General features: G+C 45.6%; 1 protein-coding gene across 1 annotated transcript in view; it reads right to left on the bottom strand.

Annotated features, from left to right (window-relative positions):
- Positions 1-23105, bottom strand: part of PAPPA (pappalysin 1) — a gene marked incomplete at its 3' end in the record, with an annotated part of 213316 nt that overhangs the window by 86261 nt on the left and 103950 nt on the right. Inside the window, exon 9 of the mRNA XM_081102850.1 lies at positions 20814-20905. Within this exon, the coding sequence (XP_080958976.1) occupies positions 20814-20905 (92 nt within the window). The remainder of the gene's footprint in view (positions 1-20813; positions 20906-23105) is intronic.

The raw sequence follows: 23105 nt of genomic DNA on the forward strand, positions 1-23105 counted from the left end.
CCTTGAAGATTCTCCTGACCAAGAAAGGTGTGTTGTTACCTGTAAGACTCACAGTCTTTGAGGCAGTGAGGTGTAGACCTGACTTTGCTTAGCAGAGGTTCCATTTACTATTAATTTGACTTTGGGCATATCACTTAGAATTTCTGAACCTTGGTTTCCTCCTCTGAATAATGGTTGAATGATCGACTGTTTAGTATGATGCTCAGATGGCTTGATCATAACAGATGATCAATAACTGGTCTATAATGATGACAATGACCTTGGAGCTGAAAGCAATGGTTTCGTTTTACATGAGGGAAGCCAAGGTTCACATGTTGTGGTGACTTATGGAAGCCTTCAGAGAAATTTCCAGTAGACACAGGACTAGACTTATGGGTTTTGAACTCACAATGCAGTGCTCTTTCTATAGCACCATGCTGTCACATCAGACTGGGCTTTCAGTATACAATTCTGGCAACAAAATCATGTTTGACTCTTGACCAAGTTTCGATATTATTTTGTGGAATCTCTGATTTCACTTTTCGGAACAGCCACTAGTGTGAACTAAATATAACTAGTCTGAGAAGCTATTGGGAGTTTACCAAGTCTACAGCCCATTGAGAAAAAAAACAAAACAAAACAACTCCCTGCAGATGGGGAGATGAGAGTTTTAAGTAAAAGGAGATGGATTTGGTTTAGGACTCAAGGAGGAAGCAAAGAATTTGAACACAGACTCTTAGATGGGCTACCTTCCTAAGGGTGGATAGATTTACCTGTCTTTCTAAACTTCCTGTTTATGAAGATGGGTCAGCTTTGGAGAAATTCGCATCTGTTTCTATTTCCAGAGGGAACAGTGACTGACTGGCATTGGGATAGCCTCTTTTAGTCCAATGATTACTATTTTTTTTTCAATTTTTTAAGCACCAGGAAAAAAATAGTATTTTTTAAGTTCAGCTGTTTGTTTAGGGATGGATCCAACCACAACATGCTTCATGCCACATAACAATTCATCCAAACAACAATAAGAAAAGACCAAGATATGCATGATCTTTGTCCAAATAATAGCTCCTTGGAACAGGGGAAACTACAGTGCTTAACCCCTGAAGGTTTGCAAAAGGAAAGCCTGGGGTGTGGGAGGTGGCTCCACTGGCAAATGTTTCCGCTGGAACAGAAACATGGAGACTTTGCATCGCCGATCCTTCAAAAGCTTCATGAGACACCTACACTGCTGACCTCATTTAATTCTATTCAAACTGGGATTTGTCCTTAACATTCTCAACCAGATCAGCCTGTCCAGGGTACAGACGATGTGGTGACCAAGGGCTCCTACAGAACCATGAATCCACTAACCAGCTTCAGATGCTGATGAGGTCAACTGAACCTGAGGAGCTGAAGTCGGTTTCTGGTTCCTTCAAGGCTTGGCCACATACCAAAGTGAGCCAGAATCCCTTCTTGTGCTTCACTGTGACAACCAGGCACCATCCAGCAACCCAAAAGCACCAGGAAAAGAAGCGTGAATTTGGATGTAGTCTCACACTACCACTACACTTCACTCTCAGGCCTGCCATGAAAAGCACCCTCCGGGGGTAGCCTTGTCCTCTGTCCTCTTGGCTCTGACACCACTGGCTTGAAGGCCTCCCCACTTCAGTCCCTCCTCACAAAGCAGCCTATGATGAGCCTTTAATCCAAAACATCAATCTGATCATGTTTACAATACTCAATTGACTCCTGCAAAATCTGAACTTCCCCACCTGCTACTCATGCCCTTTTGTCGCCCAGCTCCAATGTTCCTACCTAGGCTCATTTCCGACCATGCCTTCACTCTCAGATGCACACAGTTCCTCCCCAGGATTCACACCTCAGAGCTTCTACCCTTAGTTCCTCAGTCTGAAAGGCTACTTTCCACCTTTGAGTCTTCCATCCAGATTTACTTACAGCATCTTCAGGTCATGAAGCCTCATATATCAATCTTCTGCATCCCTATTTGTCCAGCACAAAGCAATTCCCTCTATTTCCTCCATCATTATGTTCTCCTTCCAAACCAGCAAAACAGGATATTGCCTACATAAACATTTTTAATTTTAAAAATTAAATTATATTTAAAAAACCCACATTTTTTTTAAGTGGCATCATCCCACATCACCGTACCACTGTCTCCTACGTCACATTTCTCTTTCTATGATTCACCGTAAAGTTTATTGAATTATCTAAACTTATCCCCTTTATCTCCTGGAATTCACTCTTTAGTTCTCTTCAATCGAGTTTCTGTACTCACCACTCCACCCAAACCAATCTTGTCAAGATCACCATTGACCTCAACATTGCTAACACAAACCACAATGTCAAAAAATCTTGAAGTATATAAAGAAGTGCCTTTTCCTTGAGGTATTCTCTCTCAGATGCCATGGTGGCATGCCATCCTATCCTTCTGGCTCCCAGCTCTTCCCACACAGATTCATGTGCTGTCTTCTGCTTCCCTAACTCTTTACTAAATGTTGCCACGTTTCAGGGTTAGAGCTTAGGCCCTCTTTTTCTTATCTATCTACATCCTCTCATCAGTCCTAAGTTTTACGTACAGATTTTAGAACATTTATGCACTAATGACTCAAACATTTCTTTCGATATGACCTCTTCTCTGAGTCCCAACAATGACCTCTCTACTTAAATATCTGTTTAAAGTCATCACAAAATCAACATGTCTGAAACAGAAGTAATGGTTTCTCCCCACATTCCTTTCTTCCTCCTCTTAGTAAATGACATTGCTCAACAAAGGCTAAACCAAAACCTTCTGAATCATCACTCCTATTTTTTTAGCCAACTCACCAAAACCAAAAAAAGTACATCTTGTAGACTTTCATCTCAGAAAATTCCAAAAAGATCTACTTTTGCTCCATTACCAGCACCCTAATCCAAGCCATCATCACTGAGGTATTGCTCATTTAATCAGCTTTTTCTATGTCTGATTCCCAATCTTCCCTCCCCTAAAGTGCAGCTACAGTGGTCCTTTAAAAACATAAACTATATCAGACCACTTTCCTACCTAAAGCACCTCAATGGCTTCCCATGTCACATGGAACAAAATCAAAATCTGTAACATGGCCTATGAGTCCCTACTTTCTCTGAATGTCTCCTATCACTATCCTCTTGCTCACTAGGTTCAATTCATTTATTTGTTCATCCATAAGTGTATCCATTCAACAAGAATCTGTTCCCTAAACAAGCCAAACTTGTTATTGCTTCAGGAACTTGCACATGTTACTCACTTTATTGGAATACTTTTTTCTTGGATTTTCTCACACTCTCTTCCTTTTAATCATTTAAGGCTCAATTCAAATAGTACTTCCCCAAATAATAACCCTGTCTACTTACAGTAAGCTCACATCCTATTCCCCACCCCATTAGAGAGCAGCATATCACTGTATTTTATTTCCTTCACAGTATTATTCACTATCTAAAATGAATTTTTATTTATGATAAGATTTATGGGAGTATGTCTCAAAGTGAACCTCTTTCTTCAGGATCAAGAGCACTGCCTTGCCATATTGTGACTAATATTTATGAATGGATGAATGAATGAAAATGTACAGCTCTTAGATTGTGAGATATTTCTGAGCTGGCTCCAATCTTACCTCTACTTACATCCCCAATACTTAGGATAATGTCAATCTCAAAGCAGGTATTCAGTAAATAATGAATTAACAAAGTTCTTTTGGAGTTTCAGAATCTCTGTTATTGATTATATTGAAGATGGCTCAAACCTGATTTGAATCTGTTTCAGCAGTCTGCTACACAAAGATTTTTATGAAAATATTAATTAGAATGAGATCATAATACAAATACAAGCACATATTAAGAGAAAAAAATATCCAATTCTATCTAAACCACCCCATAATATTTTTTTCCTGTGAGACATCGTGACTCACCATCTGTCCTAATATTTTTTTTATTCTTAACTGAATTTGCAAAGAAATTAAGTATCTAGGTAAAAAATGTGGTGCATACTAAATTGAAATTTAATAAAGAGATTTGATGGTCTTATGAATTGGAACTTCAAAATGCATAAAAATGCATTTACATCACCTTGAATTTAGTACAGTTATTTGAATGGCCTAAAAAGATTGTAAGCAAAGATAGTGATCCTAATAAATGACAATACATTCAATAGAAATGAATGTTCAAAGCCCTGAATGGGTTTTAGCCGGGTCTCTTTTGGGTTCAGTGCTATCTACTGATAGGAAAGAGGGGATAAATGTCAGTACCACAATGGATTCTACAGTGGCCGCGAAATATGCCTGGCGTTCTAAGCATACACAAGAGGAAGAGTAATATCTAGGATGCAAAGGCCTTTAAAAGTATGAACAGGAAATACAATGAGATTTGTCTTGGGTAATATACGCTAATAATAAGTGGAGAAAAGCCACCTGAAACATTCATATGCAGAAGAGTATGTGAAAGTGACAGAGTGATGAAAGGTAGCAAACTACAAACAGAATGTCAGTGATTTTATTGTGATTTCATCACCCCCCCAAATAAATAAATACATCAATAGGTTAAAAAAAGATAGAAAGAAAGAATAAAGAATGGGACCCTGTTTCAATAGCAATAGCATGGTCAAGAGAACGGGAGTCTAGAGTAGATGTCCTCTATTCTCCCCAAGGCTGGGGACAAGACACTTCCCTCTCTGGGCTGCACTTCCCCCTTCTGTAGACTGAGAGAGTTAAATCAGCTACCTTTAATTTAAGATCTCCTTCAATGAAGTCACTCTACTACATATTTGGTACTTGATACATTTTTTCTATTAATCATTAAAGTATTGTTGTTGTTGTTGTTTTTGGTCTGGAGATGGAAAAATGTGACCAGCAAAATGAAGACTGAGAAGGGTGCAGGTGAAACCATTCGGAGAAACACAGAAGAGAACTATAAGGAAAAGCAGATGAAATTAGGGACAGGAAATCAAAATTTGAAGCTCATCTCTGTCACTAACTTACTCTCCCGTAGTGGGCAACACACATCATCATCGTTCTGGGTTTCATTCTTGTCTGATAAAATGACAAAATCACTTTTCCCACCCATTTCAGAAAGTGGCTGTAATGATCAAGTAAAATAATGCTATGGAACATACTCACACATGTTGTTGTTTTCACATATTTTTATCACAGCTACAGTTTAGAACTCATCTCCCAAATCGTCAAATGGCTTTTTTAAATTCATTGTTTAGGTCTCAACTCAACCATCACCTGCCTGGTGAGACCTTTTCTAACCACACTATTTTTACTGCAGTCACCCGCCACCCCCGCCCCCTCCCCCAGTCTATTTTATTTCCTACAGAGCATTATATTGCTTCTTCAAGAGTTTAATTGATCATTGCATTCTTTCTGAAACAGAAGAGCAGCCCTGGGAGAGCTGAAGGGTAGGCTGTTTTGCTCACTATTGCATTCTAAATCCAGGACATGTAAGACAATCCGAAAATATTTGCTGAATGAATGAATGAATAACTGATGGTTTTAGTGCTGCAAGAGTTTTAGAAATTATCTCGTCCTCATCCTTCAGTTTGCAAGTATCACAACTGAGATTCAGAGAGGTTAAGTGACTCATTGAATGCTGCATCGTTAATCATTATAGGCCCAAGGTTTGGGTTGACTGAATAAGGCTCGTTTTATAAACATTGGAAATAATGCAATGTCAAACAAAAATTGGTCTGTGAGAAATACATGCAGATGAGCATGAGAAAAACAGTGCTTTCAAGTAAAAGTCAGTGTGTACACACATTGTATCTGTTCTTCAATTCAGTAAAACAAGCTGCCCATCTGTCTGTTAAGACATCCTCAAGGTTCCAGAGAAGAGAGACTTTTGAGCAATGGGATGCTATGTTAGCAGTAACCAAGGAATCGAGGCCAAATCAGGGCCCCATGTGAAAACCACGCCCACCAACCCTGTCTGGCATAGCTGATGGTGACTAAGGTGACCACAGTGTGGTGGGTTTTTGGAAGGGTTCCTATGCAAGAAACCTCCCACCCTGAGCTCTGCTGAGTGTGGGCATTCAAGAAGACTATCCTCCTGCAATATGGTTCATGTGAGTCCACAGGATGAGACATTGGAGCCACGGTGTCCTTCTCCAAATTGGTGATGCTCGGAAGAGAGAAGCCGAGTCACTGGGCAGGAGTGCACTGCACTCAGGTAAGTTTTCTTTGTCTTACATGATGGACCGGCTACTCTTCTGTCCTTTGAAAAGGATTTTGTGTTCATCTGAATCGACGTGCTCTTTGATTGATAGTGTTACACTGAGTTTTGTTCTTACAGAAATGTGAGCATGTCTCTCTCTTCCCAATAAGGAATAAAGAATGGGAAGGAGAGAAAGGAGGAAGGGAAGGAGAAAGGGCAAAGGAAGGAAAGTAGGAAGAAAGGAAAGGAGGGGAAAACTGATTCTAAATCTTAAGAGTTAACTTGGAACATTTTAGATTAATCAAAACCCCTGTATTCTGATCAGAGATGATAAGGGTGGGCATCACTATTCATGCTCAGAAAAAGTTCCTAGGATTTGTGGTCTCTCTGCAATCAGTTTCCACCAACTGGAGAAGGTGTTTGCCCAAACAAGAGTGTGAGATTGCAGATGGCATTGCTGGCTGCAGGTGCCAGAATGGAGGTCAGGGAAGTCTCCTCTGGCCCTGGAGATGGCTGGGCAGACCAATTCGAAGCCACTGGTGACTGCTGGGGCCCAAGCTAGGCAGCCCCATGAAGAGATGTCCACAGAGGTATGGAAATGCTGAACCTAAGGAACAGAAGGCTCCCAGGGGACACAGTAGAAGCTCATCTAACAAACTACAGTTAGTGTGAAAATGCAACAGGCTACCTCAGAAGATAGTTGTTCATTCAATGTTTCCTGAGGCTCAATGATGTCAAGAAATCATCTGGTCCCTGCCTGCTTCCACAGCCTGCTCTTGCTTTCTCTCATGCTCTTGTCCCAGCTCCAGGCAGGCTGAAATCCTGTCCACTTCCTGGGTGTCCCAGATTCTTCCTCCCCTCCCCACCTTTGCAGAAGCTTTCCCAATGTTCCTAGCCTTGCTTTTCCTAAGTTGAGCCTCTAACCATCCTTTCATCCAGTCTTACCGACACTCCTCTGGAAAATCTCTCCGGCAATCCACCCCAGAAGGGCCGGTTGTCCCCCCTCTGTTCTCCATAGCATCATCTAATTCCCCAATTAAAATTATAGCCACTATGTAATAAGTATATTTGCTAAATGAATAATTGAATGGTGTGGTTCCTGTTAGGCACTGTGTTAAATGCTTTTAAATAGGCAATATCCTTTAATTCCAGAAGAATCCTTTGTGTTTGGTGGTGTTATCCCCATTTCACAGACAAGGGAAATGGTCTTTAAAGAGTTTCATACAGCGAAACCCAAATCCTTACTCATCTGATTCCAAAACCCACTCCCTTACGTCCACCCACGTTGCCTAATCCATGTCCTTTGTGAGAATGTGGATACCAAGGGGGATCTAATGAGACCGATGATCTGATTCTCTACGATGCCCTGCCATTCTGTGGTACTTGGGGAGCTCCGGGGTCTGCTGTCACATCCCTGCTCTCCACCAATTAACGGGGTGTCCATGAGCAGCCCACTTCATCTCCAAGCCCCAGTTCCCCCTTCAGCAAGCTGGTGACCTGATGTCTTTGCAGACCTCAGGAGAATGGAATAAGAAGCTGCCTAGAAAATACCTAGCAAGATGCCTAGCAAGGTGCCTCGCAGGAACAAAGGTTCTGGGGAAGATCCACGTCTCCCTCTCCCTAAAGGAAGCAATCTGTCTCAGCTACCTTGTGCCAGTTAAACTACACAGGCTCCATAACCTTTTTCAATTTTTAAAAGTAGAATCCAAGGTTTTTGTTGGCAAGTGATGGAATATGTGGGGGCCCAGACTCCTGGCCCACAGTCCATTAGGGAATTTACCAGGGGAGCTCAGGAACCTTCCACTAAAGTACTCCCTTCAGAGGCAGTACTTACAAAGCCATCAATTTCCTTAACAAAGAGCCTCTGCTTAAATGCCCCTTCAAGCAGTGTTATTTACACAGCCATCCACTTCCTTTTGAATTCTCTGCCTGGGGGGTGGCCTACCTGCAGTTTTTTCCAGCTGCTAGTTAACTAGGCTGGTTCCCAAGAGGAAGCTAGCTGGACCAGGACTTCGTTTTGAAAGCAATTGGATTTGGGGTTATCAGAGAGTTCTGGGGGGGTGATTTAAGTAACCACCAAAGTCACTGCTTCTATCCACCCCTTCTCCTGAAGTTGTAAAATGTTTGGACCTCATCAAAGAGTTATGACCACAGTCAGTACAGAGATAAAGGAGGCTTGCCATTGGAGCCAGTCTTTCCTTCACAGGAAGGTACAATCTAACTAAAGAATCCCCCACCCCCTTTAGTGGCAGAGCTGGGATCTGAACACAAGCAGCCCAGCGCTGACATCGTGTAGAGAGGACCACTGTGAGGTGGAAAGTCAGTGATTCAGACAGGTCCATCGGACCCTAAAGGCCAACAAAGCTCTACTACACTTTGTTGCCTGATAAATAAAACTTAAGAAAGTGACTCTTAAGAAACAACCCTTTAAAAATACATGCTTCCCTCACTCATAGTCTGCACTTATGGAGCCACAAATTATTTACAAGGTCCTGGACTAAATCCTAGGAATCAGAGGAATTAACTGGGTCTCAGCATGCAGAGAGCTCAGAGTCAAGTGAGCGGGGCAAGTAAGGAATTGACTGACTGACAGCATTTTGCTCTGAGGCACAAGATGCTGAGAGCAGGAAGGAACCCCACCAACCCCAACTCAACCTTACCCAGCATCAGAAGGCTTCCTTTAGGGCAGTGGTTCTCAACCTTCCTAATGCCACGACCCTTTAATACAGTTCCTCATGTTGTGGTGACCCCCAATTTCATTGTTACAAATTGAACATAATTAAAGCATAGTGATTAATCACAAAAACAATATATAATTATGTATGTGTTTTCCAATGGTCTTAGGCGACCCCTGTGAAAGGGTCGTTCGACTCCCAAAGGGGTCGCGACCCACAGGTTGAGAACCGCTGCTTTAGGGGCTAACACCTGGGCTGAATCTCTGAGGAGGAGGAACTGGTGGGGACACACCCCGGGCAGGGGAACTCTGAGAGCAAATGAAAGGAAGCTCGGGGCAGGGTCATAGGTGCAAAGCCCAGAAGATTTTGAAGCCCAAGGTACATGTGACTAGATCAGACCACTCCAGTCTTGATGCCTGATGCCATAGTAAGGAATTTAGATTTACCGTATTTTTCCGTGTATAAGACCCCCCCCCTCCCCCCCCCCGTTTCCGACTGGTGTTGAAAGACAAAACCACCCTGAAGTCTCTTCAGGTCAGTTTCCAGGAGTACTTTGTGGGCCCCTGAAGAGCATCCCACTGGGGGGAGGTGGGTCTTAAAACATTGCCCCTTGCCCGGCTGGTGTGGCTCAGTGGCTGAGTATTGACCCATGAACCAGGAGGTTGCTGGTTCAATTCTAGGTCAGGGTACATACCTGGGTGCAGGCTCAACTCCCCAGTAGGGAGCATGCAGGAGGCAGCCAACTGATGATGTTTCTCTCTCATAGATGTTTCTATCTCTCTATCCCTCTAAACAAATCAATATAAACACATTTTAAAAAGCCCAAAAGACAAACACTGCTCCTATCATGTCCTGATATTAGGACCTTACAGCAGCAGGCCCTGCTCTTGGTCTGACTGAGCCCAGTTGTCTAGGAAGCTGCCACCAACTCTCCCACCTCCACCAGGGGCGTTACTATGCCTATTGGGGCGGCCCCACCAATCCCTGCACATCCTCACTGACCACTGCCCTCTGTAGTCCTCCGAGGAAGGGTTTTGGCTCCTGCTTGTCACTCACACCCACACCCTGCCTGGCGCCTGACTTCATATGCCGCAGGTGCTCCATGTAGACAGAGGAGTGAGACTGGTCTCAGCTGTCTTTGCAAGACCCCAACGCTGAGGGCAGAGGGCAGAGAAGGCAACTCTGGTGGTTGTGAGCAGGGCTGCACAGGCAGGGCATGGACTATTTTATCTTTCTGGCGAATTAAAATTGAAAACCCTTAAAATTATTATAATTTCAGATTTGCTTTATCTTAATTTCCCCTTGGTATTTAATCAGTAGCAGCCAGGAAAAAGGGGCCTTTAGTTTCTCCCTCTGTTAAGTAGTTAACGATCTGTAAACAAACACTCCAGACAGTGTTTCTTAAAGAGACCCTGGGATCTTTTTATGTGGAGATTCCTTTTGCACAGTCTATTGTTGTCCCTTCTCATTTTCTGTTTGCTGGTAGGCTGTTCAGCTCTGGAAAGTACACTTAAAAAATTAGATAACAGCAATGATCAAGAGGTAGCATAAGTTTAGTAGCTCAGCCTGAGGGCCTAAGAGCCAGATCCCAGAGCCGAATCCCTTTCTTGGGGAGCCTTGAGTAAATTACTTAACATTTCTGTGCTTTTTCTTAATCTATAAAGTAGCCATAATATTAAAACTACCTCATAAGGTCAATGCAATTAATCAGAGGAACTGATAGGAAAAAAGTGATTAAGTCAGTTAAATTAATAGCAAGCTATTTCTGCTATTCTGACTGCTGTTTGGAATGATGAGATGGGGAGGGTGGTGATCTATATGCACATCTCATCACTCCCACTTGTTCCGAAGGTCTGCTAATTTGGAGGAGGACGCAGCTCTTACAGTTTTGGAGTTAGGCAGATCTTGGTTCAAATCCCAGTTCTGCTACTTAATAATCACCTGCTTTGAACAAGTCATTTCACCTGTTTGAGCCTCAGTTTCTCCCGGTGTAAAATTCAGGGGACAATCCGCACCTTCCTGCAGCCTCCCTCAGAAAGATCACGGGAGGAGATTTCCGTGGCTGTGGTCCCAGCATGGGACGTGGCTGTCACCAAAGTGTGTTTCCGCTTGTGGTGGTTTCCCAGCTCAATAAACAGTTACTGAATGGAGGCCACTTTCTCAAAAGTCACTTAAACATTTGGGGGCTCTGTTGTGTCACCTGGAAAGTGGTTGCCAGGGGTGCTGTGAGCGTGAAATGAGACAAGGGAGTAGAGGTTCTCCAGGGGAAATCAGGTGCTGCCCAGGCTCCTGGCCACTCTTTTCTGCCTCAAAGGGTCATTTGATTCAGGATGCCAGACACTGACTGGGGACCCAAGGATGGACACGATGACATCTTTCCTCATGAATGAGGAAAACGGATGTGTCCATGGAAAATGTGGTGGCCAACACAATTACAGCTGTGCTGCTCCAGACCCAGGGGTGAGACGGATGGGGTGATACCCTCACCTCTCTCTCCTCTGCCTCAATGGCTCCCTAACTGGACATTCTTTCACCCACTAGATACTCACGCATCCTTGCCAGCAGTTGGGTAGCAACTCTTTCTGTACAGGGCCACACAATAAATGTGCTGGCTTCATGGGCCCATCCAAGACCTCTGTTGGAGCTGCTCCGCTCTGTCTTTGTAGCGGCAAATATCTGAATCAAGGGGGATAGTTCTCTTTCAAGCAACTGCATCTCCCCAAACAGGCAGCAGGTAGGGTTTGGCTGGGACAGTAAGTAGCTTTCAGATGCCTGCTCTATGCAGACATGCACTGGCCGACAGGGCTTGGCACTGAGGGCAGAATGCACACGTGGGAGCTGCCTTCTTCTCCTTCCATGCCATGAGCAACAGCCTGGCCACGACCTTCAAGGCCCTGAAGGGTCAGAGTCTGCCAGGGTCCTGCCCCTGCTCTCTCTCCTTCCCTGCCATCCGGCCATGCTGACTTTCTTTGACCTCTTCCAAAGCTCTTTGCTGCCTGGAGGGTTTAACGGTCTGACCTTCTTGCAGTCCTCACTCCATCCCCCTGCCCCACTGCTCCCTAATTTGTCCACTTCCTAGTTAGCCTTCAAGTCGCAGGTTAAATGTCGTGTCTTCAAGGAGGCCTTTCCTGACCCCTCAAATAGGAAGGAGGACCTGCACTTACACACCTCCGATATGTCCATGCAGGGGCATTCTCAACGATTGTTTTCAGTAACTACTAGTGTCATATCCCTGGCCTCTCTGGTCTCCCTGGCTCACTGCTGGTTTCCTTGCAGCTAGCACAGTGCCGGGCACACAGCAGGCATCCATGGTCTGGGAACGGGTGACCTGGTGTGACCCGGCAGCCAAGTTGCACCGCCTTCTGTCTGGTTCTCTGTGTGAGTGAGAGCACGAAGCTGATTTATTCTGCAGGCGAGGGCAGTGGGGTTTTCACACCATCCCGGCTGCCTATCCATCATCTTATTTTAAGCACATTACTTTTCTCCAAAAAGAAAAGAGGAGGCAATTAGGTCTATATCCCTCACTTGCTTAATATTTCACTTTCCCTCAGGGCATTCCCTTCAAGTGGAGATCACGCTCATGAATATTAAATGTCTCTTCCAGCCCAACATGGTCCCCAAGAAAGAACGTAGAGCCAGGACCTACTGAAAGGCCCATAGGGACACTTGGCCCCCGGGCCTCTCCCCTGTCCCCGGCTCCTAGGTCAGGACTGCAGAGAGGCACAGCCAGGCACAGGCATGCACAGGCAGGCTTCTGGTCGCTTACAATGCCACAAAGAAGCCCTTGTTCCTGGCTACCCAGATTCACCTGCCTTGGACGAGGGCTGCCTTTCAAAGGCACACATCAAAGTTTGATCCCTATTCCTCGAATTCAGGCAAGCTCCAAGGCCTCCGTGCCTGACCCCTCCCTGAGAGTCAGGAAGCCGCTGGGCCCAGGGCTAGAATTGCTCCCTTCTGGCCTCAGAGGCCCTCCTGTTTCTTTTCATTCCAGCCTGGCCTCTCTGTGGGGTAGGCCTCCCGGGTTTCCAAAGGAGGTGGTAAACTGTGGTCTGAGGCTGAAGGCAGGCTTGATCCTAACCGGTGCTGACTCCAGGGTGTTTGAATGCATCCATCAGACCTCCCGGTAGAGGACTTCAGATCTTTGGTCTGGCCCGCATGGCAGCCTTCCACTCCATCGCCTCCTTTTCCTGCGCCTTTGTCCCCTTGCTGACCCCCTTTGACCCTCTGGGTTAAAGGAATTCCTTTCTCCTCCCCAAGCCCTCATTTCTTTTAAAATGCACAGTTTAAAAACAATAATGATCTGGGATTTAAATTCTAGAAGTCAGAGCTGAAAGGGCCCCTGGAGCTCCTCCAGCTCACGGCCATGCCTTTCTAGTCACTTTGCATAAGGTACTACCACGTGCTGATGGCAGGGCCCTGCTCGGGACCATTTTTGCCAGAGAAGGATTCGCACCTTTGCATCACTTGCAGTTGAGATGGGACTTGAGAAAAGGGAAGATGAAGCGGCACGGGCGCGTGTTTTTGAATGTTCACTAACTGCCATGCATTGTGCTAAACACGCTACAGACCTTATTTCCTTCTTTCTCTCAACAGAGAGACGGTGTGTGAAAATGATGTCCATTTTTCAGAAGAGAAGGCTGAGACTCAGACGGGGGACGGGAGATGACCAAGACGACCCAGAAGTAACCAACAGACACATTACACCCAACAGGTATTTGAGCTCAGGCTCCTGTCTCTAGCACATTCCCCTAAGTGACAGCTTCCCCTTATGCTAAAAAACAACACGGCTACTGTCACAGGAGGGCCAGCTGTTAAAAACGAAAATGCAGCCCCAAACCCAGATCGGCCTTATGTCGAGGGCACGGGCTCTGTGCAGTGGAACTTTATGGGGTGGTAATAACGGAAGGTTGTCGTTTTCATGACTCATGAAACAGGCACAGGAAGGACATGTGCATTCACTTTCGCTTCCTGCTGTGAGTCAATGGCACCAAAGCAGAAACAGGGAAAAGGAGGATCTCAAGAAGTTTTGGTTTTTTCTTTTTTTTTTTGGGGGGGGGGGGTTCCTCTGGATATTGACAAGGTCTTTAAAGGCAGGCAGATGGGATCTGAAGCCTCCTATGACTTAGCTGGCTGCTTTACTTAAGGCAATTCACTTCATCTCTCAGTGCCTCACTGGTCTCACCAGCCAAATGGGCATTATTATTCTGATTACACAGAGCTGCTGGGAGGCTGAATAAAATCACTTTAAAAAGGGGCTCTTGCCGTAACCAGTTTGGCTCAGTGGATAGAGCGTCGGCCTGTGGACTGAAAGGTCCCAGGTTCGATTCCGGTCAAGGGCATGTACCTTGGTTGCAGGCATACCCCCAGTGGGGGGTGTGCAGGAGGCAGCTGGTCGATGTCTCTCTCTCATCGATGTTTCTAACTCTCTATCCCTCTCCCTTCCTCTCTGTAAAAAATCAATAAAATATATTAAAAAAAGGGGGCTCTTAATACAAAGGCTGATACACTTGGGTGCCTCATAAATACAGTGACTTCATGAGTAAGTGTGCAGGTCTGCCTAGGGACTGTGAATCGCACCTCTGCTATTTCTAGCTGTGAGACCTTGGGCAAGTTACTTAACCTCTCTGAACGTCAGTTTCTTTCCTCTATGAAACTGAAATAATATTATTTATCTAGGGTTCCTGGGAGGATTACTACAACTTGTTATTAATTATACTGATAGCATTAATTATAGCAGTGGTAGCAAACACATACGTAAGATTTACCGGGTATTGCTGTTTTTAAATGCTTTACATATATAACCTCATTTCATTCTCAAACCGACTGTAAAAAGTAGAAACTATTACTAGCCCATTTTACTGATGAGAAGTCTGAGGCACAAATAAAAAGTGTCTGGGCCAGGCGTTTCACCCAGATCCACATGGGTGAATACCCATATCCATCTTAGTCCATCATTAATCCTTAAGCCATAGGTCATCATGCCAGTGCTAAGCATGCCACCTCTCCTAGCTGACAGCACCACGATCACCTTCATCTAGTATTTCTCTTTTCTTCTCTTAAAGGTCTGTCTTCCATCCAAGGGAAGCTTTATTTCAAGAAGGCATTTTGGCGAAAGTTACTATGCCTTCTACAGAGGGAGGGCTGAAGGAATACAGGCCAGGAAAAGTTTTATTTTGTTTTGTTTTAAAATTTTTCATTTTTTTTGGTTAGGTGAGAGGTGGGTCATCTGTCCCGATTTCATGTTGTTAGAAAGAAAAATAACAATAACTGTGACTCCCGGCAGAGCCCATGCTTCCTCCCCCTCCCCTCCCAGATGCTGCCTCCCTTTTAGTCACTGTTGATCTAAAGGCTCATCAGAACATTCACCAAGAAGAGGAGGCGATTCATCTTTTTGTTTTCCTTTCTGCACTTGGCTAGGATCAGGCCAGGGCGGCCTGACAGAGGGGCCACGAGGCTGGGTGACCTGCGCCCCTCCCAGTGACTGCTGGGAGGCGAATGGATCCCTCCGCCTCTCCCTTATCTGCCTTGCAGATAACTGAGTTATTGGCCCCTGCAGTAGGACTGGGCAGGGGATGCTCTGTGAGGACCAGAGACAATGTAATGCTAGTGGCAGGGAATGAGCGAGAAAAAGAGACACCCAGTGAATGTGCATGTCTGGGAAAGACAACACGGGGGTCCCTTTGCTTTGTTTTTTTAACTACATACCAGCATCAAGCAGAACTGGAAGCCCCCATGCCTTCAGGTGTTGGACAATCTGTGTCCGAGAGGAAAAGCAGCCTTCGGGCCCTCAGCTCAACTGCTTTCATTTCACAAAGAGAGAAACTGAGGCTCTGAGCTGCTAACGTGCCACACGCCCAGGCTTCTGAGTCTAAATGGGGACCTACACTCAGCTCTCCTGAAGGACACAGGACGGGAGGAGAGGGGCCCCCACCAGCACAGCTCCCCTCATGGACTAACTGTCGTCGCAGAAGGCAGCTCATTTCCAGCAGTGGCTCGAGATACGTTACTAAGTGTAACCCCTTTGGTGATGCTTCTCATTTTGTCCCACTAATTTGACCACTGCCTTCCCTCCTCCAGCTGCTATCAGCAGCCTGTCTGTAGCTCATGACTCAGTGCTTGGAGACAGAATCCCCACGCTGCCGAACAATGCCTCCAGCCAGTGCCTGCTGGGTGGGGGGCGTTATCATTTTACTGATACCACATTTTTAAACTGACATCTCAGGCCTGGTGTATGTTATATTTTAAAGGGAGGGGGGAGACGAGATAATTTCCACATTGCCAGGATATAGCATGCATTGCCCAAGAGGTCTTGTGGGTGGTATTCCTCTTAACAAGCAACTTGCCATGTTGCAAGGGGGACGAGGGTCCTGGGGGTGGGAAAGTGGGACAGGGACGTCCCAGGCTGTTGCATAATAACACATTGGCACCCTGGGAATACTCCTGGATGTGTGGGCTTCTGAAAAGTGAATGCAAACGCCACCATAAATCTGACACCCCCTCACATGGGTGGGGGTGGTACCAAACCCAGGGAAAACATTAGCCTACTAAATGGTCAGTGCCAAAAAAATAGAAAAAGGAGAGAAGGAAGGAAGTCCCTCAGATGGGGAGGCAGAGTGCAGAGTAGAAAAAGCAAAGGCTCTCCACTTCGTCTGGAGAGAGGATCCCTGTCTCTATGAGCTGTGTGACCTCGGGCAAGTTAAGACATCACTGTAGGTCTAAGATCCCGCGTCTGGATACCAGAGGCCTCACATCGGTTCACATTATACAAAGGTGCATGACACCTCATGGGTATTGATAAATAGTGGTTGTTGCTGATACACACAAACATACTCCCCAGCCCCCCCCCCCCCCCACACACACACACACGGAGAAAAGTAATAGTTAATGTGCGTCAAGCAGGTCTAACTTGCTAAGAATAGGGCTAAAACTCATAGTATCTTATGACAACAATTTTTGGTCAGGATTCTAAGTGACAACAGAAACCAACTTGGCTAACTTAAGCAAAACAAGCAAAGAAGCAAACTGTTCAGAGAACATTGGATACTTATGGAAGACTCTCTGGGAGGGCTGGAGAGCTAGCCTTGCAGGCTCTGAAGCCCAATTCCAAGCTCAAGATTAGGTCCGATGACTGGTCTTGCGAAGACATCTCAGAGCTGCTGTTACACACAGAACCTTCAGCCCTAATGCTGGATGCTGTCGTTGGTACTTTGGAAATGCAGGGGGTGTGGCCACTACCACCATCTTTAATCAAAATGGTTTCTGTAGGGTCACTCTGCTTCTGATTCAAAGTCTTGGGTTGGTGTCTGACTGGGGGTCAGGAGGAGAGTGCAAGTCTTGTGCCCACACTCAGCTACAAGGGGGGCTGGGAGATGCTTGTGTTTTCAAGTTTGGTTGTGGTGGTTGGACTGTGTCTCATTATCATTACAACAAAGAGTTCTTTTCTAAACCTAGGGAAGGGAGTCAAATAATAACTATCTACAAATTGGTAAATAACTGCCACAGTTGAATCCCAGGATTTTTACCATTTTCTGGATGAGAACATTGAAGCTTAGCCAAGGCCTCATGTCTAAACTATGGTATGAACCCAGCCAGTCTCACTCAAGCCTGTTCAATGGGCCACTATCTTGACCACTGTCTTGACAAATGTAATGATGCGAACAACGTCCACCTTGGCAAAGCCTCCCACGCTCCAGCCCCCTTTCTCTGACTCATCAGAGCTGGATCTCTGAGGAGCCAAAGATACATGTCGATTCTTGCGCTGCTTTTCTTAGAGGAATATGGTTTTCCAGATTAAAGCTGTGGAGTTTGTCCTTGGGATATAGTTCCTGGGAGCTGAGATCTCTGGGTAGATAGATCCCTTTTCTTCTTGGGATGCCCTGTGTGTCTGTGAGTTTCTCTAATAGTAAATGGTGAGGGCGGGGGGCATAGTGGAGGTTTTTCCTATAGCACAAGCCACACTCAACATACAGGGGCAGCAGGGAACTTTCCCTGGACACCACCCACACCCGACAGTTTTGTATGCCCTTCCATTATATACCCCATGAATTGTCCTGCAGCACTACGTTCCCCATTCACCCCGGGAGCCCCACAAGACCAAGAGCTACTGTTTTGCAAGTAGTTTACCACCATGAGCTCTGGAGTCAGGCTCTCTGGGTTTGAGTCCCCAGTTCTACCATTTAACTGCCTCTCCTTAGTTCACTTCCCCGTGCCTCAACTTCCTCTTTTGTAAAAGCAGGACACTAATGGAATTGTTATGAGAGTCAGTTTATAAATATGCTTGATATATAATAGACTAGAGACCTGATGCACAAAATTCGTGTAAGAGTAGGCCTTCCTTCTCTTGGCTGCTGGTACCAGCTTCCCTCTGGCACCCGGGACCCGAGCTTCCCTCCAGCACCCAGGACCCAAGCTTCCCTCTGGCCGCTGGCAGGCACCCGGAACCCGGGCTTCCCTCACAGCCCCGGCTTTGTCCAGAAGGTTGTCCAGAAGGACATCCAGTCTAATTAGAGTATTATGCTTTTATTATTATAGATGTTCAATAAATATCATCCATCAGCAGCAGAATAGGTGGAATCTAGTAGAAAATGTCAGTATAAAAATGGATCTATTAGGGTCCAAGTCTCATTCTCTTACAAACTTTCTCATCATCACGCCTTTCCTCTGAAGCACTTCCGTTAACGCTGTGTGCAAATCATTGATTTAGTCCACACCAGCTATTTTGTCCAAAGTATAGGCGGGGAAGTGAGGCCCAAGGAGGTATGGCAAGCTGGGGCTGGACTCGCTGTCCAGTGCTATTTCTAGCAGAGGTTCCCAGGCCCCACCACTGTATGCTTACAATTCGGTTCTTTTTCTGAGAAATGATGAACCATGTCCTAATTTTCACTTCCTCTCTGCACCAGACTCCCACCACCAAGAGCATCAAAGACTCCAAATCCATAGACCAGGGGTCAGCAGATGTGGTCTGTAAAGGGCTGGAGAGTAAATAGTGTAGGCCTTTTGGCCCATAGGTCTCTGTTGCAACCACCAAATTCTGCTGCTGTAGCAGGCAAGCACAGCAGACAATATGTAAAGGAAGGGCGTGCTGTGTTCCAGTAAGGCTTTACTTACACATGTAAGCAGTGGGACGAGTTTGGCCCATGGAAGGTATTGTGCAGACCCTCTCCATGGACAAGAAGCTTCTCCTGTAAGGGCTACTTATTTTTGTTTATGGTTGCCTAGTGCTCAAGCAACATAGAACATGGATGTCAGAACCCAAAGCATCCCTTTAGGGTACCATATCCTACCTTCCCACATCCTACCTTTCTCCCAGAAGCACTTGAATCACATGCCAACTTAGTGCAAGTAAAACAGGTAGCTACTTCCCAGCATGATCTGAGAGTCATGTTGGGTGTCATGAGGATGACAGCAAAGGTGAGGGTTTGGTTAGGGTAGAGCTTGTGACTATGAGAAATAATAATCACACACCTTGAAAATCACACAACAGAAGAGCAGTCAAGGCTCGTAAAAACCACTTCACTCAATCCTTTCAAGTTACAGAAGGTAAACTGAGGCCCAGGCTAAGGAAGCAATTTGGCCAGCATTATCCAGCAAGTTCTCACCACAGCTAGGACCAGAGCCTGGTTGTCTTCATTTTAGTCCAAGGCTCTTTCCACCCCACCACTCGGCTAATATCAGGCTTTTATACAGACCGACAAACTGAAACCAATGGAGGAGAAGGAAAAAAACAAACCACCTTCTGCCATTTAAAAACCCGAGGTCTTGTCTAGAAACTCTCCTGTCCTCCCTCCCTCCACATCTTTCCTTCCTTCTATCCACAAGCAGTAGTGGGACCCCCCTATGGTGCTGCTGGGCCCCTCCTTGGTGCCAAGGAGATAATAGGTGCTCAATAAATGTGTGCTGCGACTGGAATAAAAGGTAACTTATATTATTTACCTCAGGGAGCTCACAATTTACCAGGAGAAGGTCTAAATGCACCGGAATGCACTGCAACTGTGAAGACCCCATGGCATTTCCTCCCCTTTCCTCCTAGAAAATTGCCTTTCAGTGAGAAATCTTCCCAGCACTGTTTCCATTCCCCCCACAGCTGCCCCTGCCCTCCTCAGATAGAGCACCTCTGTCTTTTGTACTTGCAAATGATTTGTGATTAGTTTTCACCTCCAGCCCAGGGGATTAGCCTGGGGACCTTTGATCTTCAGGTATCGATTTGCATCTTAAAGGAAGTATGATCTCATCTGGGCCAGCTCAAAATTCCATCCCTGCCCCCCAACCCCTGTCTGTTTACCAGCCCCCGGCTGGCCAGGGCCTCCCAAGTGGGGCTGAAACAACAAGATCAGCCAGACTCCAAGAAGAGGCCTAGGGAAGGTGGGAAAAGGACCTTTGCTTTCTAAACACAGGCTGGTCTGCTGTTCCCTCTTCGAGTCAGAAAAATGCCCAAGGTTGGGAATGCGCTGGGGGGAGAGGGTGGGGGGAAGGGGGCTGGTGGTCCCTGGATCCTAGAGGGAGGTTGTGTAGCCAAATGGACTGAGCACATGCCTAAGAATCAGACAAAATGAGGTCCAAGTCTTGGTTTTGTCTCAAATCACTCCCGACCTGTATGATTCTGGGCAAGGTTTATAATCTCTCTGGCTTTTGATGTTTCTCATCTCTACAGTAGGAATAAAAGCCTTAAAAATCTATACTACTAACCATCCTGGACAGCTGGTGTGAAGAAGAGCAATACTGTGTGTAAGGTGAAGTTAGGTCAACAGAGTTCCCAGTCACCTCTGTCCTCTATGAGAACTTAAGCTACCCAGGGCAGGGATGTACTTGCCCTTTGTTTCCATTGCTGTATTTCCTGGTGCCTAAAACAGTGCCTGGCCCATAGGAGGCACTCAATACATATTTGCAATATAAGGGAGTGAAACTTCATTCAGTCACAACTATTGCTGTTATTGTAATTGGTCAAGGATTCCTCACTGTTCGTCCCTATCCAGGCCCAGGGAAATGACAAAGACTTACCAATGCAATTGAAGGAAACTTCCTGTTGGCAGAACAGGGAGCAGCCATCACCATTGATCTTATTCATGTCATCGCATTCTTCACCTTGGCCTCTGCAGAACACATAGGAGAGAAAGGGATCTCATCAGCTTCAAAAGGACAGCAGGATGTGGATGTGGCAAAGTCCCCTGCAACCCAGGCCTCAGGCAAGTCCCTTTCCCTGTGTAAGTCTCTGTTTCTTCATCGTCAAGATGCGATGCTTAAAAGGTGTACATCTGTTGGACCCCATGCCATTTGCTTTATTTTTTGTTTCTGATGACAACAGAATTTCTGTTTCAAACACTTTCTCTGAGATCTCAATCAGCTAAGTCAGCAAGTCGGATGGGAGTAAGATATGGATGAACAAACGAACAAATGAATGAACAGACCTTGCTGCACTGTGTCCAGAAAATGTCACTGCCACTTTAAAACGATGGATTTAAAGAACATTTCGGCATTTCTAAAATATAAATGCTGTCTTCACTATGCCCCGTGTCCACCCTCTCCCCACTTTCCCAATGCTCTTAAAGGTCAAGATTTTTTTTTCCCCTTCACATGCTCAGGCTGGGTTTTCCTTTTATCAGCCTTCTCCATAGGTGTGTTGTTTGCTGGCATCAAGAATGCCTAGGCCTGTGGAACTAACTATGCTTCTAGGAAATAAAAATGCCTCCTCTTGTTTATTTTAGGAATTATTTTCACCACCTGAGGATGATTCTGCAGAGGTTAGGATGGAAAGAAAATGAGCAATGCTCTTGGAATTGGACCTAGGAGAAAAGAGAGGAATAATAACGAAGAGATTCAATGAACTGGAGGAATAAAAACGGAAAGATTCAATGAACTGTTGATTAAAAAAAAAATTCCCATCCTCTGAGAAATAGAAATCTTGGGTTTTGATCCCCATGGTCCAAACTGGCTGTGTGATCTCCAACAAGTCACTGGATCTCTCTGTCTGATCCTTCTATCTTGGACAACGTAAACCAATGAACATGCAAAATAACTGAAAATGCTCTGGCTCAGTCACAGTCGCTATGTTTCGAGTCCTTAGTAGCTGGATGTAGCTAGTGGTTACTGTGTTGGACAGCACAGAAGAGATTTCCATCATTGCAAAAAAATCCACTGGAAGGTGCTATTCTAGATGCCGATGCTCCCTTTTCTCACTGGTTAAAATGGAGGTAATTATACTTACTCCTTAGAGTGCATGTAAGAATGAGATGTGATGGCAAGTGACTGGCACGGTGTGTGACACACAGTAGATGCTCAGGGGATCACAGCCCGTTCCCACTCTGTCCTGGGAGGTCTCTGCAAAGTGTGTGGCAGCTGTCCCTCCCTCCCTCCCTGGAGACCAGCTGGGCCCCATCACAGCATGAAGGAGTCCTCAGACTTCTGCCTTCACCAGGGCAATTAATACTGGGAAATGTTTGTTGCTTTTAAGAGGTGTCAGCGTAGCAGGATGGTGCCTTGCAATCAATCCTGAAGATGGCCAGGGCATTGCACTGATTTCCAAAGAGCCACCAAGGCTCTCTCCTGTCTGCACACCCAGGAGCAAAGAAGCAGCCCAAATCCCAAGCCGGGCCCCTGTTCTAATCTCCGCCACAGAGTCTCGCACGGTGGAAAATGGGGATGGCCTTGTGCTCCTTAGCTATTTCATGGGTTATCTGGGGAGAGATTTTTTTTTAAAAAAACCTGGGCTGGGTTCCCTAAGCCACAAAGAATACTTCTCAACCGCCTTCCCTCACCACCCAAACAGTGTGTTCTATTGGTTTAAGCATAAAATTAGGGTCACCACAAATATCTTCTAGGCATGAAAGATCTATCATTAGATAGAGAAGTTCTGAAAAACCTTCCCTGACCTCACAGGCTGGAGTGGGAGGCTGTCTTCTCTGTGACCAACGACACCAGGCTCGATCTATCACAGCGCTTGTCACACTGTCTGCCCTGTCCTGTCACTTGAGAGGCCCCTATCCTCGGCTTTAAGATGCCAAAGGAAGTGAAGTCTTTGTCCTCCTAGCACCCCGATGCCTGGCACTGTGCCTTGGACATAGCAGAAAGCATGTAGCTACTCCTTTACTTGTTAGTTTTGCACAACTGCTGGTCACCCAACAAGGCAACGGTGAATCCACATGAAAACCTGGGCCCTGGTTCATGTCTTGGTTCTGCTCCTTACTGGCTCTATACGGCTGAGAAAACCACTTTAATCTTTGTGTGTTAGTCGTCTCTTTCGTATAGTAAAAGGATCTATGTAATATGGTTGTTGGAAGAACCCAAGGAGATGGC

This window comes from Myotis nattereri, assembly GCF_964212035.1.
Source record: "Myotis nattereri genome assembly, chromosome: 12".
In the NCBI taxonomy this organism is placed as follows: domain Eukaryota; kingdom Metazoa; phylum Chordata; class Mammalia; order Chiroptera; family Vespertilionidae; genus Myotis; species Myotis nattereri.